Source organism: Pelodiscus sinensis, unplaced genomic scaffold, assembly GCF_049634645.1.
Source record: "Pelodiscus sinensis isolate JC-2024 unplaced genomic scaffold, ASM4963464v1 ctg138, whole genome shotgun sequence".
Taxonomy (NCBI): Eukaryota; Metazoa; Chordata; order Testudines; family Trionychidae; genus Pelodiscus; species Pelodiscus sinensis.
The window spans coordinates 49,582-67,607 of NW_027466007.1; the positions used below are offsets into that span (position 1 = coordinate 49,582).

The 18,026-nt window shown below is 50.7% G+C and overlaps 1 protein-coding gene across 4 annotated transcripts; it reads right to left on the minus strand.

Moving 5' to 3' along the window:
• Nucleotides 1–683: 683 nt before the first annotated feature.
• LOC102453711 (uncharacterized) lies at nucleotides 684–17,134 on the minus strand. Of its 4 annotated transcripts, none has more exons than XM_075918060.1 (4): nucleotides 17,046–17,134; nucleotides 12,422–12,622; nucleotides 6,781–6,894; nucleotides 684–6,472 (listed from the first exon to the last, which is right to left on the minus strand). In XM_075918060.1, exons 2-4 carry the CDS (start codon nucleotides 12,606–12,608, stop codon nucleotides 4,158–4,160), a joined length of 2,616 nt encoding a protein of 871 aa, XP_075774175.1. In that variant the 5' UTR covers nucleotides 12,609–12,622; nucleotides 17,046–17,134; the 3' UTR covers nucleotides 684–4,157. The 4 variants fall into 4 exon arrangements, with proteins under 4 accessions (XP_075774175.1, XP_075774174.1, XP_075774177.1 ...); XM_075918059.1 differs by having other exon boundaries at nucleotides 684–6,475; XM_075918062.1 differs by lacking the exon at nucleotides 6,781–6,894 and having other exon boundaries at nucleotides 685–6,472.
• Between the last annotated feature and the right edge of the window lie 892 nt (nucleotides 17,135–18,026).

The following is an 18,026-nucleotide window of genomic DNA, read 5'->3' on the forward strand; positions in this document are numbered from 1 at the left end:
TGGCTCCCCGGGAGTCCCGGGGTGACGTCATGGGGGACGTCATCCAAGAGCGCCGGCCCGGGTCGCAGCCTCACCACCATGGCCACACCCGCCAGGATCGATGCAGCTCCAGGTTCCCCCGCCGCTTCTGACAGTGCGGGGCAGCGTGGCGAGGCTGGCTGCCCCGTCACAATATGCAAATGAGGCTCAGCGATATTCCACTCAGCCTCATTTGCATATTTCTTGTGCAAGAAGCCGCAAGCGTAGACATAGCTGAACTGTTTTGTGCAAGAGTTCTTGTGCAAAAATTCTTGTGCAAGAGCACATCCACACTGCCATGTGCTTTTGCACAAGAGCATCCATGGCAGTGTGGATGCTTTCTTACACAAGAAAGCTCCGATGGCCATTTAAGCCATAGGGCTTTCTTGCACAATAAACTCCTGTTGCCTGTCTACACTACCTTTTTGCGGAAGTGCTCTTGTGCAAGAGGGCTTATTCCTCGTGGGGAGAGGAATAACTCTTGCGCAAGAAACCTTATTTTCTGACACTTTACTGTAAATTTGCTTGCCCAAGAACGCACGTGCAGTGTAGACGCTCTGCAAGTTTTTGCACAAAACGGCTGTTCTTGCGCAAAAACTTCAGGTATCTACACTGCACGCATGTTCTCACGCAAGTAAATTTACAGTACACCGTTGGAAAACAGGGTTTCTTGCACAAGAGTTATTCCTCTCCCCACGAGGAATAAGCCTCTTGTGCAAGAGCTCTTCTGCAAGGAGGCAGTGTAGCCAGGCACTAGGGGTTTTTTGTGCAAGAAAGCCCTATGGCTTAAATGACCATCGGAGTTTTCTTGTATAAGAGAGCATCCACACTGCTATGGATGCTCTTGCGCAAAAGCATATGGCAGTGCAGATGTGCTCTTTTGGAAGACCTTTTACACAAGAACTCTTGTGCAAAACAGTTCTTGTGCAAGAAGCCTGCAGTGTAGCATTGTGTCTATATAGACATTTCCTATCTACTCACATACCCATGCTTCAAGGTCCAGTCCATTTCCATGCCCCATATTCTTTGTAGGCATAGTAGTTCTATCTGGTTCAATTTGTCTTGTTCCCTCAGCTCCTGGTTTAAAACTTACACAAAGAAACACAGGAGACAGGTATCTCTTACAATTCAAATGTCAATTCATTCTTATTGGATCTGCTGGCTTCTTGCCAACACTTTCTAGCTACATAGGTTTAACTGAATACTGGGATGTTCAGAAAAGGCCAGCACTACTCCTATCCATCACACACCTTTCAAATCACAGACAATACTGAACAATGGCTGTCATTCTTTTCTGGAGGTTTAGAAGAAAACATAATACTATACTTGCACACACTAAATTCACTACTAAATATACAAAAAACTAAACAAGATCCCCTGCATGCATGGAATACAATGACTTAGATACAGGGTGAGTTTTAACTGGCTTAATCTGAAAAACTTTCATTGGAGAGTGCATCAGCCACTTTGTTAGAAGTTCCTGAAATGTGTTGGATGTCACACTTCACAGTCTTGGAGAGCCAAAACTCCACCAAAGGAATTTCTTGTTAATCTCTTTGACTGTGTGAAGCCACTTCAGAGCAGAATGGTTGGTCTGCAGATGAAAATGTTGTCCCCAAATGTATGGCCATAGACTCTCTAGAGCATATACAATGATGTAGCATCCGTTCTTGGAGACAGACCAGTGGCTTTCCCTCTCAAAGATTTTTTTCCTGAGGAATGCAACAAGGCAGAATTCTTGATCTGGCCCTGTCTGCATCAAACCTACCCCCACACCACGCCCTGATGCAGCCCTAGTGACAAAGAAAGGTTTGTTGTAGTCTGGGGCCCTTAGAATAGCATCAGACATAAGAGCAGCCTTAAGCTGCTTGAAAGCTTCCTGACACTTCCCACTCCACTTAACTGCATTTAGTTGCTTTTTTTTTGTTCAGGTCCCTCAATGGATCCACTGCTGCTACTGTAGATGCTCGTCTGGGATCTGGTTCTGCCATTTTTGTCTGGGTCTCCAGCCTTGGGATGTCTGAGGATACAAACTGGGTCCCTGTAGATGGCTCAAGAATGGGGCTACGTGTGGAGGCATACTTAGCCCTGCTGCAGGTGACCATTCCCACCTTCTCAGCTTGTCTCAGTCCTCTCCCATCAGTACAGGAAAGGGATAATCATTTTAGATTGCAAAAGTCCAAATTCCTGACCAGCCCTTGTACATAGGAGACAACTTGGCTGTGGATAGGACAAAGGAATCTGCCTTGAAGGGTTGAACAGTTACTTGAGTCTCTGAGTTAGAGTTCAAGGTCCACTAGGGACTGATAGATTGCAGACACCTGTGCTCCAGTCTCTTTCCAGGCAATAACCTTCTTCCCACCCATATTCAGTTTCCCTTTTCTCTGGGGGTATCTGAGAAGCATCTGGGCCTGAGGACTCTTGGTTTGACCAAGAGTGTAATGAATTGCACTCTGCTGGTGCTCCTGGGGCAGTCGGTTTTCATGTGCCCCAGCTCATTACATGCAAAACATCACCCAGCTGGCTTGTCACTGGAGCAAGGTGGATTGCTAGATAATGGGGTTGTGTGATGAGAGGGGCTCTGTGGCTTCCCTTGGGGCGGAAAGGGCTCCTCACTGTGCGGTAGGCCCTTGGATTGTCCCCAGTAGTGGTACTGCCTGGGCACCCCTTCTGGTACTCACTCGAATGCCTATCAGGTTTTTTTTTCATCTCATCTTTGGGTTCTCCAATGTGATAGAACATGTGAACACTTATTAAAGCTTTCCAGCTTGAACTACAGCTGTCACCTTTCACTGGTGACAGATGTTCAATGAGGTATCAGCTCAGATAGAACCTTTGCCCACAATCTGAGCAGTTATAGGGATTCTATCATATATGAACTGTCTGATGTGCAATAGGATCTGAGCTCTTCCTACAACTTTTTCCACAGTCAGAGCAACTAAAGGGTATCTCCCTTGTGTGGGTTCTCTCATGACTAAGAAGACTTGAGCGCCTACCAAGTTTTTCCCACCATCAGAGCAGCTGAAGGGTTCCTCTCTTGTGTGGATTCTCCTGTCTAACAAGGTCTGATCTCCCACAGAAGCTTCTCTCAATCACAGCAATTATACACACTGCTCCACCTATTTTTCTCACAAATGTGAACAAGTTTTGTTAGGGGCCCCAATATGGGGAGAAGTGTGACACATCCCCATATTGGTGCACAGAACAAAATACATGTGGTAGGAGTGGCACTCAGGGGCTTGGATTTTGCGAAGAAGGCTCAGAGCTGGGGCAAAGAGTTGGAGAGCAGGGAGGGCTGGCTCTGGGGTGAAGTCGGGGATGAGGGGCTCAGGGCTGAGACAGAGGTTTGAGCTGTGGAGGAATGATATGTAGGGTGGGCCAAGGATGGAGAGGTTTGAGGGGCAGGCCACCAAAGGGCTACATTTGGGGAGAAAAGACTTCCACCAGCTTTCTCTCCCTCAGCTCATATGCTAGTGTGGGACCGAGGGAGGAGGCACCTCTCCTTGCCATAGCAGCTCTGGGGCTGTGGAATAGCCAACTGTCTGCCGGTCATCGCAGGTCTGGGCAGGGGTTGAGACCCATGAGTAGCAGAGGCATCAATCCCTACCATAGGCCTAAAATGCTTGCTAGGCATTTATTAGGCTGCAGTAAGGCTGTATGACCACACTGCTTACAGGGAACTTAGGTTATGTGGTTTCTTGCCTGTATGGAGTCTCCTATGCCTAACAAGTTCTGAGTGCTGAATGAACTTTTTCCTGCAGAATGAGAAGTTATAGGGTTGCATTAACAGGAACGTTGTGAGCAAGACATGAGAAGTAATTCTTCTATTCTACTCTGATTAGGTTTCAGTTGGACTACGTATCCAGTTCTGGGAACCAGATTTCAAGAAAATGTGGACAAATTAGTGAGGCTCCAGAGAAGAGCAACAAAAATGATTAAAGGTCTAGAAAATAGGACCTACGAGGGAATACTGAAAGAAATGGGTTTGTTTATTTTGGAAAAGAGAAGACTGGGAGAGGACGTGATAGCAACTTTCAGGTACCTAGAAGGATGTTACAAGGAGAAGGGGAAAAAATTGTTCTCCTTGGCCTCTGATGATAGGAGAAGGAGAAAGAGGCTTAAATTGCAGCAAGGGAGGTTTAGGATTCTCCTGTGTGTATTGCATGATGATTGTTAAGATTTGAGCATTGACTCGAGGTTTTCCCACACACAGAGAAATCAAAGGGTTTCTCCCCTGTGTGGGTTCTCCTATGTGTAACAAGACTTGAGCTCCTACTGAAGCTTTTCCCACAGTCAGAGCAGTTAAAGGGTTTCTCTCCTGTGTGGATTCTCTTATGATTAATAAGATGTGAGCTCCAACTGAAGCTTTTCCCACAGTCAGAACAGCAAAAAGGTTTCTCCCCTGTGTGGATTCTCCTATGTTTAACAAGGTGTGAGCGCCCATGAAAGCTTTTCCCACAGTCAGAGCAGCTGAAGGGTTTCTCTCCTGTGTGGATTCTCATATGTGTAACAAGATGTGAAGTACTACTGAAGCTTTTCCCACAGTCAGAGCAGCTAAAGGGTTTCTCCCCAGTGTGGATTATCCTATGTCTAACAAGTTGTAAACTCTCACTGAAGCTCTTCCCACAGTCAGAGCAACTGAAAGGTTTTTCTCTTGGGTGATTTCTCTTATGTCTAATGAGACTTGACTGCTGATTGAAGCTTTTTCCACAGTCAGAGCAGCTGAAGGGTTTCTCCCCTGTGTGTATTCTCCTATGCGTAACAAGATTTGAGCGCTGACTGAAGCTTTTCCCACAGTCTGAGCAGTAAAAGGGTTTCGCCCCTGTGTGGATTCTCCAACGTCTAACAAGGTCTGAGCTCTCACTGCAGCTTTTCCCACTGTCAGAGGAGATGAAACATGGCTCTCCATTGTGGGTTCTCTGATGTCTAAAAAGATTTGAGCTCCTACTGAAGCTTTTCCCACATTCAGAGCAGGAAAAGGGTCTCTCTCCTGTGTGGATTCTCCTATGCTTAACAAGATGTGAGCGCCCATGAAAGCTTTTCCCACAGTCAGAGCAGCTGAAGGGTTTCTCCCCTGTGTGGATTCTCATATGTGTAACAAGATCTGAGCTCCTACCGAAGCTTTTCCCACAGTCAGAGCAGATGAAGCGTTTCTCCCCAGTGTGGACTGTCCTATGTCTAACAAGTTGTGAACTCTCACTGAAGCTTTTCCCACAGTCAGAGCAATTGAAAAGTTTTTCCCTTGTGTGGTTTCTCTTATGTCTAATGAGACTTGAGTGCTGATTGAAGCTTTTCCCACAGTCAGAGCAGCTGAAGGGTTTCTCACCTGTGTGGATTCTCTTGTGTGTAACAAGATTTGAGCGCTGACTGAAGCTTTTCCCACAGTCTGAGCAGTAAAAAGGTTTCTCCCTTGTGTGGATTCTCTGATGTCTAACAAGGTCTGAGCTCTCACTGACGCTTTCCCCACTGTTAAAGGGATTGAAACATAGCTCTCCATTGTGGGTTCTCTGATGTCGAAAAAGATTTGAGCTCCTACTGAAGCTTTTCCCACACTCAGAGCAATAAAAGGGTTTCTCTCCTGTGTGGATTCTGCTATGTCTTTCAAGATCTGACCTCTTACTGAAGTTTTTCCCACAGTCAGAGCAGTTGAAGGATTTCTCTCCTGCGTGCGTTGCTGGATGTTCAATAAGAGTTGCATAGTCACTGTAAGTGTAGGGTGTTTGTTGATGGAGGATTTTCTGTTGAATGGTTTCTGTGTTTCTTCTCACACTGTGCTGTAGCAGGGACTGTATTGCTGCGTTGCTTTGTGTGCTGTGTGTGGTTCCTACTGTCCCAGGACCTGCAACACTGTCTGGAGGGGGATGACTCACTGCAGAAGAGTATTTGGCCCCTGACACCTGAGGGCCAGGCATAGGAGATAACTCCTGCCCAGTAAGGGAGACAAAGGGAGGTGGGGCTGCCAGGTGGGGGACTAGGGCCTGGGGGGATGAGTCACTCTCAGCTGTGTTAGGATGAGAGGAGGGGCTTACAATAGGAACAGGGGGGAGAAGGGCCCAGGACCCCTTCTCCCCGAGAGGAATGATACTGGCTGCTCTGTGTCCCTGTGTTAACATTGATCCTATGCTACACTGTGTCCCTGTGAAGCAATAAACCTCCTGATCTACCTGCTGGTTGAGAGTCATGTCTGGCTGCAAATGGGGGTACAGGTTTTGGGGACTTCCCAAAACTTCACGACACACACTTCTGCTTCTGGGACTGGATTCACCCTGTTCCTTCTCTGGATGGTTTCCCTTCTGCGTTTCTGGGCTATGCTGTCTCTCCAAGGTCTCTCCCTGCTCAGGACTCTGAAAAACATGCCCTTCAAATCTTCCCAATAACATCCCACGTGGAGCCACTTGCTCTGATGCTTCCTGCTGAAGACACTCCTCATTGTTGTCACTCTGCATCCCATCACCTGCTGGGACAGAGAGAGAATCCAGGAGTCATTCTCTCTGCATTGAGCTAAAAGGAAAACTCTGAAAGGGGAATAGAAAAGAGGGAACACACCCAAATAATGGCTGGAAAGGTTCAATAATCATGAGCTAAGTTCATCCTCCTACCCCACAACCCATTCCCAAAGGAGTGAACCCAGCCTTCCCCCACATCCTCGGATTGGAATTGAAAACAGGCTGAAGGGTCAGCTGGACTGATGAAAACGCACAAGTGACACCTACTATGAGGACACAGAAATTGGTTTCTGAGTCAGTTTAGCTGATTGCTCACCTGTGTGGGTGTGGCTGATGATCTCCCCTTCTTCATAGCCCTGGAGATCTGGGATCCATAGTTCCTCCCCTCGCTCCACCCACGAGATCACATGAGCTTTGGAGACTGGAAATCCTGCTCAGGGAGCAATCAGCCAAGTGTTGATCTTGTTCATTAAGGTCTGTGCCAGTACTGCTTCCAGAGCCAGAATCTGAGTCACCCACTCGGGGTACATCTACACTTGCTCCTTAGTTCGAGCTAGGGATGCAAACGTAGCCGTCTGAAATTGCTAGTGAAGCAGGGATTTAAATATCCTGCGCTTCATTAGCATAATCTCGCCTGCACAGTATTCCGTTCAACAGCTGATTCGAACCAGGAAGCACGCTCAGGGACGTGTTAGTTCGAATAAAGCCCCTTGCTTCGAACTAACATTACTCCTCAAAAAATGTTACTCCTCATTTTTTGAGGAATAACGTTAGTTCGAACCAAGGGGTCCGGAATGCGCTTCCTGGTTCAAATCATCTGTTGAGCGGAATAATGAGCGGGCAAGATTATGCTAATCAAGCGCAGGATATTTAAATCCCCGTTTCATTAGCAATTTCGGTCGGCTACATTAGCATCCCTAGCTCGAACTAGGGAGCAAGTGTAGATGTACCCTCAGAGAGGCTCCTTCCCCACCTTGCAGAGACTGGGCTCTGGATGGTACAAAATCCAGAACACAGCCCTCCTCCCCGTATTCCCTGGAAGAACTGAGCTCTCTGCTGCATCCTCAAGGGCAGTGGTTCTCAAAGTGTGGTCCAAGGACCACTAGTGGCCCACTACCATCTTGCAGATGGGCCACAGGCTTGGGACTTGCCTCCTAGCCTTCAGTGTGGAACCAGCGCTGGTGCTATGGCCCGAAACCCCCATTCCAAGGTTGAAGCGCCAGCACCAGCTTCCCATACAGGATGGGGGGTGGGGGAGAGCAAGCCTTGCAGGCTGGGTATGACTTGCTGGAGAAGGAAATGGCTCTGTGTGCACACACCTGAAGGCTTTCCCTGCTGCTCCCATTGGTCAGAATTATGGCCAATGGGAACAGCATGGGGCAGTGCCCGGGAGTGATGGGGGGAATGGAGCCAGGTAACCCCCTCTCCTCCCACTGAGACCCCACACCCCTGTCCCTCTCATGTACTCCCCTCCCAACAAAACCCTGCATGCCCAACCCGCTCCTGCACACATCCTTCTGGCAGAGCCCCTACCCTTCAGCCCATTCCTGCACCTTACACCTTACCCAGATCCCCCACTTGCTGCCCACTCCTACCCTCAACATCCCACCTAGACTGCTCCTGCATCCTAGCTCTCACCCAGACCACGTACCCCCCACGCCCGTCTACATACATTTTGTCATCAAGGTGGTTGGCTTGTGGTCCATGGAAAAGTCTGCATTATGGGCCAAAGAGGTTGAGAACCACTGCTCCAGAGTACAACTAAGTTTCCCTTATGACCCATTTCATCCCTCCACCCACCCCAGGGAAGGACAGGAACATGCTGCTCTGGTGAGGGCTTGCAATTCTGACACTGAGGCCCACAGGCAGGGCTCGGACTGCAGAGGGCACATGGGACACAAGGAGACCCGCCCTTGGGGAATGGGCCACTGGTGGTGTGCACCACTTCACGCTCCAAGGTGCGGGGTGTGCCCTGGTGGCTGCCGCCTGTCTGCGGTTTGACTTGGGTTAGAGGAGACTGTAGTGTCTTTCCCTCACTGCCTCAGCACCTGCGGCCCCCATGTGGCAACAGTGGCTGTGAGTGGCTGGTATGACTCCTCGGTACAAACCTCTTCCCTGGGGATCTCCACTGTGCCGGGTGCTTGGGTCTGTGCCGCTGAGAGGGGCGGGCCACTCTGGGCTGGCAGCCAGGACCATTCCCTGCCTGTGCTCAAGGAGAGAGGCTTTTCACCAGAGGGATTTCCTTTCCTTACGTTAGGCTGGGTGTACTTTGTTACGTCTGGCTGGAGGGCTCGCTGACTGCCAGCCGCCATCCCTAGGGAGTAATGTTCATCTAGGCTAGAAGATGAGTCTTGTTCTTGCCTCTGTACACTTTCACCTCTGAACTTGCTGGATGGGAAATTCTCTGATGGATGCTTACGTATAATATGCAGAATAAAATAATATAGTAACAGCATCATGTGTGTTTGTAGCATGCCAGGCTGTTGTGTTGTAACTCGAGTTGGAGAAAGGAGTTGCTGTGTGTGTGAAATATTTGAAAAGAAAGAGAATTAAGAAAGCGAGCTATTCAATTTTAGACCAACTTGCCAATGACTTTGAAAGTCCAGAAATTTAAACTTCATTAACCCCATTTCCAAAAAGCACAGAAGTAGTATCAAACATGATTTAACCTGAGATAACGAATCATTAGACAGAGAGTTGGCAGAAGACAAGATAATTCATCAAGCAGCCCCGCCGATGTGCTGTGACTGGAGCGGGGGCCACAGTGCTATTTTTAGTACTGCGGCCTCGCATGGCAGGCAGCTACCCTGTGTTCTGGGACTGGAGCCAGGCCACAGCGCAGCTACTTCTGGGGCAGGGGCAGAGTACTAAAAATAGCACCCCCACTCTGCCCTCCATGGTGCTCTGCCCTGGGAGGGTTGACGGGTGCAGATATCAGGAAAGCAGAAGGTGAGGGAAAGGGCAGGGGGAGAACCAAAGGGAAGGGGAGGTGAGGAGAGGAAGGGGCTTGTGCTGACAGGAGAGGAGGGAGCCAGGGCAGGAGAAGAAAGAAGAAGGCACCACGGGAAAGGGTGGAAGAACGACAAACGCCAGGGAGTCGAAGAAAAGACAATGAGGGGAAAGGGCAGATGTCAGTAAGAGTGAGAGATGGAAGGGGACAGGGTGATGCTGGGAGAGGAAAGTGGAGGGGGCAAGAGGGTAGAAGAGAGGTTGAAAAGAGGGGTGGGCATGAGGAAGGCAGGGGATGGAGTAAGTCATGTGCGAGGGCACAGAGGGGCATGAGAATTGGGGCAGAGGGTAGTGAGGGGGTGGGCACCAGGGAGAAAGAGGGCAAGGGCGGCAGGTGTTGGGAGGGCAGGAGCAATGAGGCACCGGGGCAGGGAGGGTAAGGGAAGGTGCAGGTGCCAGGAGAACTGTGGGGGTGAAGCAGAATGGCGGACACGGAAGGGGAGGGACAGGCACCAGAGGGCAGAGGAGAGAGGCAGGGCAGGTGGGTAGAGGGAGGCATTAGGAGAGGGGATGGGGAGGGAGGCTAGTGGATGGGCAGGTACGGGGGGAAAGGAAGGGCAGGTGCAGGGGTCAGAGAGGATGGGGAGGGGGACAGGTCCCAGGAAGGCTGAGGGGAGTGAAAAGGGCAGGAGCCAGGACAGCAGGAGGATGAGGGGCAGCAGCACGCACCCAGGGGGCAGATGGGGCAAGGGAAGGGTGGGAGACATAGCAGCAGAGGGGAAAAGGGAGAGGTTTATAACTTGAGTGCACCAATATTGAGGTCATGTGCACACATCCGAACAAGCGCACACGATCTCAATATCGGTGCACAAGACAAAGCTCACTTCTCTCATGGATGGAAAAATCTTAGAGGGAACAGTGGTGGAAAACACGCCGATCTGTGCACTACCTGCAAACACACACTCCGGAGAGGTGGCAGAGGAACACACTGACCCTTGCACAAATCAGGAGGAATAAGGGGATAATGGATTCGGATGTTTTGTTACAATGAGCAGGTACAAGGATAAGTGGGGGAGGCGGGGGAGTAGAAAGACACAGTGCAACGTGCACCATGTTTGTGTCAAGGTGTATGAAAGGGGAAGTCACAGGAGGAGCCTGTGGGTGCTGGCTGAGGGGCAGCGTTCTGGTTGCTGGCTGAGCTAGTACCATTGTCGGGGTGGGACACGTCTCACTGTACCTGTGCCTGGGGAGCTGGGACACTAGCACCCTGCTCCTTCGACAATAAACCTGGGCAAGCATCTTAGTCCCCAAACGGAGCCTGGGTCTTTCTTTAGCAAAAACCCTGAGCTGTGCTTCATGGGCAAGCTGGACGCTCTGCCAGTGCCGCTGGCATCAGAGCTCCAGAAAGAGCTGCCCTGAGCAGCCGTAACAAAGCTCTGTGGAGCTAGCAGCAATATATGAGGCACTGCAGCCACTATGGGAAGCAAAGATTATCAGTCACAACAGCACTTGGGATCTCCAGTGTCAATCAGGGGTGCTTATATGGAGCTGAGCATCTCTCCTATTTAATGTATGTATCCTTCCCCAGTCCTGTGAACCAGGGACATAATGATATTAACTATTGCAGATGTAGGGGGCTAGACAAAGACAATGTAAATGACTTGACCAAGGTGACAAAGGAAGTCTGTAGAGCAGGGAATTGAACACAGTTTTCCCAACACCAAGGCTACATCTACACTGGTGCGATCTTGCGCCAAAGCAGCCGTTCTTGCGCCAAAACTTGCTGCCTGTCTACACTGGCCGTGAGTTCCTGCGCAAGAACACTGACATTCTAATGTATGAAATCAGGGCTTCTTGCGCAAGAACTCTGACGCTCCCGCTCAGGAATAAGCCCTTTTGCGCAACTGTTCTTGCGCAAGAGGCCAGTGTAGACAGGCAACATGAATTTCTTGCACAAGAAAGCCCGATGGTTAAAACGGCCATCAGAGCTTTCTTGCGCAAGAGAGCGTCTACACTGGCAAGGATGCTCTTGCGCAAAAGCCAGTGTAGACGCTCTCTTGTGGAAGAGTTTTTGCACAAGAACTCTTCTGCAAAAGAGTTTTTGCGTGAGAACAAGCTAGTGTAGATGTAGCCCAAGTGCGGTGCCTGAAATGCAAGAAGGGTTCTCCATGGCTACATCTACACTGGCCCCTTTTCCGGAAGGGGCATGTAAATTTCATGAGTCGTAGTAGGGAAATGCGCGGGGGATTTAAATATCCCCCGCGGCATTTAAATAAAAATGTCCGCCGCTTTTTTCCGGCTTTTAAAAAAGCCGGAAAAGAGCGTCTACACTGGCCCCGATCCTCCGGAAAAAGCGCCCTTTTCCGGAGGCTCTTATTCCTACTTTTCTAAAAGCCGGAAAAAAGCAGCGGACATTTTTATTTAAATGCCGCGGGGGATATTTAAATCCCCCGCGGATTTCCCTATTACGACCTGTGAAATGCCCCTTTCGGAAAAGGGGCCAATGTAGACGTAGCCCCCATGACTCACTCACACTCCCGCAGCCCCACCACCCAGCCCCTCTCACGGGCAGGAACCAGCATGTCACAGAGATCAGCCACACGCAGGGAAGGACCCCAGGAACTGCACCCTCCTTCCAGGGGCTCAGCCCAGTGGCACAACGGTACCCTGTAGGCACTAACAGCAGCCAGACCCAGAACTCTGGTACCTGCTGCTCCTGCCTGGGTCTTTCCACTGACACCTCCAGCCAAGGCACATGGGCAGGATGGTGGGGAAGCACATTGAGATCTTGGCTGTGGGAAAAGCAGCACCATTGCTATGTCCCTCAACCTGTTTCCCCTGGGAGGGGGCATGGAGGGGCAGTCTCTGACACAGGAGCCAGGATTATTGAGGCTGATTCTCCTGACACTAGGGGGATCAGAGAGCAATGAGGGACCCTGAACAAAACCCAACACAGCTACTCCAGAGCCAGCCCAGCTTCTGATACCCGAGAAGACAGGAATCCTTACCCAGCCAGCTCACGGCCTCGTAATTCTCATGCATCACATCCCAGTAGAGGGCTCTCTGACCCGGGTCCAGCAGAGCCCATTCCTCCTCAGAGAAATACACAGCCACCTCCTCGAAGGTCACCGGCTCCGCCACAGCCATTTCCTTTCTCTGGATCTGTGGGCCATGGGCTGAGCTGTAGCAAGACATGGGTGTTCTGCAGCCTGTCAGGTGGAGAAGGACAAATGGAGACATATCAGAAGGGGCTTTAATCCTTTTCACACCCCCAGTTTCCCCAGAGTCTGTCCCTGGTGACACACATGCTAGATGCGGTCATTTTGGGCAAATGATGAGTCTCAATATTCCATAAACAGCACACAAAAGTAAGATCCCAAATCCACATTCACTTCTCTCAATACCTGGCTTGAGTTTCAATGTTCCTACGCCTGTAACAATGGAATTCAGTTCTGAGCATCAGGCGTTTCCGATAAACCACCCACATATTCACCTGTCTGAATATGGATGTAGGCTGCTGTATAGCTAAATTTAGGCTGCTGTATTTAAAACCCCTAGTTTTCCTCCATTTATTTGCAGCACAGACCTTGGTTCTCTCATCCAACAGAGACTTTATAAACTCTCTCCACAACAGAGATTAAGTGAAGTTTATACGACTATTCAGATATTTATTATTAAACCTGTGTGCTGCGTGTTTGCAAGATGAGATCCTAAAAATCATGGATTAATGGGATCAGAAGTAGCCTTAGTCACACAGTCTGACCCCCTCTGTGGTGCAAGCCATTACACTTAACCCAGTTACCCAGGCACAAAGCTCTATTTCCCCGAGGCATGTTTTCTAGAGAGTTGCCCGATGTTGATTTGAAGACATCAAGAGATGGAGAATCCACCGCTTCCTTTGGCTAATCCTCTTCCCCATCAAACACTTATGACTCCTGTCTAGCCTGAAATTGTCTGACTTCAGCTTTCAGTTCCTGATTTTCACTGAGCCATATACTTGACTGCAGAGCCCTTGGGGATGCAGCAGTTTCTCTCCATGAACAGCCGGATACGGTGGTACTCAGTTCTCAGCCTTTTCAGCCTATTTATTGTTTTAAACCAGTGCTTCTTAAACTATGTTCTGTGGAACACTGGTGTTCCGTGGACAATTCGCAGGTGTGCCGTGACCTTTTCTTTGTGTTTGTTACTTCTTTGTTTTTATTTTTTTTTGTTTGTTTGTTTGACAAGTTATTTTTTTAAAAAAAAAATTTCATACATGTTCTGCATAAAAAAATATTGTTTGGTGTTCCGTGGTCTCAAAAAGTTTAAGATACACTGTTTTAAATCAACCCCATATTGAAACTGAATTGACTGAGCAGTGAAATAGCCAAGATTGAAGGTACTATACATTGTGGCTACATCTACACTGGCCCCTTTTCCGAAAGGGGCATGCTAATTTTCAACTTCAGAATAGGGAAATCCACAGGGGATTTAAATATCCCCCGCGGGATTTAAATAAAGATGTCCGCCGCTTTTTTCCGGCTTGGGGAAAAGCCGGGAAAAAGCGTCTAGAGTGGCCCGATCCTCCGGAATAAAGCCCTATTCCGGAGGATCTCTTATTCCTACTTTAAATGCTTTTAATGGAAAAGTTTTCCGTTACAAGCATTTTCGGAAAAGAGCATCTAGATTGGCACTTTTTGCGGGAAAGCGTCTGTGGCCAATCTAAACGTGCTTTTGCGCAAAACAAATCTCAGATGTCTACACTGGCCCTTTTGCGCAAAAGTTTTACGCAAAAGGGACTTTTGCCCGAACGGAAGCAGCATAGTGTTTCCGCAAAAAGCACTGATTTCTTACAGTAGGAAGTCAGTGCTTTTGCGGAAATTCAAGTGGCCAGTGTAGACAGCTGGCAAGTTTTTCCAGAAAAGTGGCTGATTTTCCGGAAAAACTGGCCAGTCTAGACACAGCCTGTGTGCTTTAACTTCACACCTTTAGCATTGTACCCCATAGAGCAGTGTTTCTCAAAGTGGTCTGCAGGCCCACTCTGAGAAAGCTGCTAATGGGCTGCTCTGGTTTGTTTACTAACTGGCTCCAGACACATGAAGCCTCATGGCTCCCACTGGCTGTGGTTCACTGTTGGCAGCCAAGAGGACCCACGAGAAGTGGCGTGACCCAGGCTGCAGTTAAGTGAATGTGTGTTTTACAGACATAGGTGACCATGCATTAGCTTTCTCCTGCAGAGACACAGGGAGGAGATACCTCTGGGCCCTGAACTCTTGCAAAAAAAGAGAGAGAATTCATTTTAAAAACCCTGGATTTTGGCAACACAGAACAGTAGGAAGAGTGAAGAGCACCGTTGGAATGTATTGTAACAACAGATGTAGCACACAGAGAAACTGAAATATGTGAACCGAAGTACATGTACATGAGCAAAATTCCACATATTTATATATGCAATAAATAAGGGAATAGAAAATTAAAGCGCGTACTTCAGTGTTTGCAGAGTGGGGAATGACTTATAGAAATATGGATTTGTAATAAGTTTTCAAGTCCAAAATTATTTTCAAAAGTATCTTGGTGTTTTCACATTTAAAAATCTGGCCTGAAGTGAATGTTCAGAAAGCAAATATGGTCGGTGATGTAAAAAAAGCACATGGGCTAAGGTGACCATATTTCCTTATGTTGAATACTGGACACCTGGTAAAATTATTCATATTCAAGTGAGCTCCACAGCAATCAATCAGAACTGAGCAGCTCAAAGGTTCAAATTAACATCAGGTCCCTGTTAAACATAATTACTGTGTAGCTGGAGCCTTCTTATCTTTAAGGCTTTAGGGTTCACATGGCAGAGAGGGGACCGCTCCCCTGTACACCTCTCTCACTGATTGACCTGGCTTTCCCTGGCTGGCGCTCTCCTCCCTCCTGCCTGACTGGCCCCCAAGGACACACTCCCCTGTCCTGGAACCTGGGATCACATTTCTCTGAGGCAGCACAGGGCAGGGGGAGATGGAGATACAGGGGGGCTACAGAGCATGAAGGGGCAGAACAGGGAGGGGACAGCAAAAGGGGGAGGATGCAAAGGGCTGGTGGGGCAGGCAGCAGAGGGAACAAGTCACCAGCTGCCATCCGGTGCCTGCTCATACTGACCAGTCATTGCTGCTGGCAGCACAGTTAGTGCCAGACAGAAATGGGATGGGGGGGAGAAGGCTGACACACAGCAGAAACATGCTGATGGACCAGCTGGGGGAGCGGCTACCAGACCCTCACTCCCTGCTGGCAGGTGGGCAGTTGCCAAGCAGGGATCCGATAGCATCAGGACCCGCCAGCGCTGATGGGGGGGCGGGGGGGGAGACAGAAAATACAGGGCAATTTGCCTATTTTTAAGAAAAAGTCAGGACCCTGCAGCAGGGCTTAAATCCAGCCCTGTCCCTTTAAACCTGGGACGCTGCTCACCCTGACTAGGGTGCCAGGCAGGAGGCAAAACAGCAGCTCACACAGGCAGCCCCCAGCCTCTCAATCTCACCACCTTTCCCAGTATCCAGCCTCTCAGGCAGGTAGAAGGTGCCTTCTCCAGGCACTAGCCACCCACACAGCCCTGGCAAGTGGGCACTGCAACACTCCATCCTGGCAGTGGGAAAAACCCTCTCCTGTATTCTTACAAATACTGCAAATGCTTCCCCCCACTGGGTTATTTTTTCTGGAAGTGCCCAGATGCTGTTCTTAACCCCACTGCCTGATCCAATTTTGCCCTTTGGCCCTGCAGCCAGCTGTGTGATCTCCCTACCTATGCAGTCAGTTTGGCCCCTGAACAGATTTCCACGCCACCCTTATAATTCTATGCAGCAATTTCCCCTCCATAAACAAACTTTAAAACAGCAGTGAGGAACCTTTTTTTGGATCAGGGACCATTGACCCACAGGAAAATCAGTTGGGGGCTACACATAACTGAGAAGAAAAAAACAACACCCTCCTCACTGATGTGGTTCCTGACTGAGAAGAAGATACTCCCCATGCTAGAGCCTAGGGGGGGCCCAGCCTGGTAGATTTTGTGTTCCAGCCCCACTGGTAGTGGCAAGGGAGCTAGAAAGCCAATGAAGGCTTCCTAGTGCAGGGGGGAAGCGGGTCCCTGAGCCTTGGAGGCTGGATCCAGGCAAGCCAGGGGCTACATCCAGCCCTGAGGTTCCCTACCCTTGCTTTATAGTGTGAGCCAGGTAGCTTTATGCAGCCACAGAAGCAGATCAGGGATTCTTTTAGACCCTAAACCCAGGCCTGGCCACGGCAGCGTTTGCAAGGGGCTGTATCTAAACCATTCCCCTGCATCCAGCCCCTTTAGCAGGCGACTCCACCTGACCCGGCAGGGAAGAGCTGCCTTGGCCAGGCCCTGGGGGACACTGGGCCATTCAGATCCCAGCCCTGGGAAGGGCCCTGAGATGCCCCATCCGGAAACAGGAACCACCCACGTCTGCCCCACTGGCCGGTTCTGCAAACACGGCAGCTGGCTCCTTCCCTCCCCCCCCCACCCCACTTCCTTCCCCTCTGCCCCTCCCTAGCCCGGGTTCCCCGTGCACCCCCCCTCCCCGCACCCGTACGGCCAGGCTGGTCCCTGAACAACCCCCCAGCACCGGCCCCGGCCCCCGGGTCCCGCCCCGCACGCACCGGGCTGAAGCGACACGAGCAGCTGGTCCCAACGTTCTCTCCTTAGGCCGCGCTGCGCAGGCGTCCCCCCAACCGGAGCATGCGCAGTAGCCGCGGCTCAGGCTGCTGCCCTCACTGTCTGCGCAGGCGCAGGCGGGCAGGGGCTGGAATGTTGGGTGCAGCTGGCCCCGCACGCAGGTTGCCTGACCAGGGCTCGGTCCGGCTGCGGGGGCGGCAGCGTGGGACCGGGCAGCCCCGCCCCGGGAGAGTCTCCAGCCTCGCCGCGCCCCCCAGCAGCGCCCGGCGCGGGGAGTCGCTGGCTCCTGCCCCAGCCCCGCTCCCCAGGGGCTGCCCCTGCCCGGCCTGGGCGTGAGGCTCCCAGGAACTAAGGGGTTAACCGCCCCCCTCCCCCCGGCTTCATCTCCTGCTCCGGGATGGGGGCGGGACTGGGGTTGCTGCGCTGGGGGCACAGGGATGGGGGGCAAGCAGGGGGGTGAAGGAATGTGTGAGGGGAGGATGAGGGGGTAGGGGTTGCATTGCGGGGGGATGGGGTGCTGCAGGGGATTAGGCTGCGGTGGGAGGGGATCATGGGGCTGAGGGGGGGTGAGGCTAGAAGCCAGAGCCGGACTGCGGGAAGAGCCGCCCAGGGAGCCTGGGCTATGATGGGGAGACCCTGGTTTTCCACCTACTCTGGGCCGAGGCTTAGGGAGCCCATAGCAGCCCCCAGGGATGGCGGTGGGGGATCCCAACCACCAACCCTGAATTACAAACACTTGGGGCTACCCAGCTCACCTGCCAGGCCCTGCCGCAGGGTTTGAATCACATCTCTTCAGCTTCCCCCGCAGCCCCATCAGCTCTGCATATAACCCCGGGGCTGAGCCACGGGCTAGGCCAGGGAGTTTGTAGAGAGCTGCTCCCTTGTAAGACTGCAACCAGGAGCAGTTTCTGATTTTGTTCCTGCTAAGATTTTCCAACCATGATTGGAGTGAGTTTTGTGCACCA

Excerpts from the sequence above, each read along its gene's own strand:
- LOC102453711 (XM_075918059.1), bottom strand. The coding sequence starts at position 12,608 with ATGTCTTGCTACAGCTCAGCCCATGGCCCACAGATCCAGAGAAAGGAA. Across the intron at positions 6,895-12,421 it reads CGAGGCCGTGAGCTGGCTGG|GATTTCCAGTCTCCAAAGCT; the intron begins GTAAGGATTCCT and ends CTCCCTGAGCAG. Across the intron at positions 6,476-6,780 it reads CATCAGCCACACCCACACAG|CAGGTGATGGGATGCAGAGT; the intron begins GTGAGCAATCAG and ends TCTCTGTCCCAG.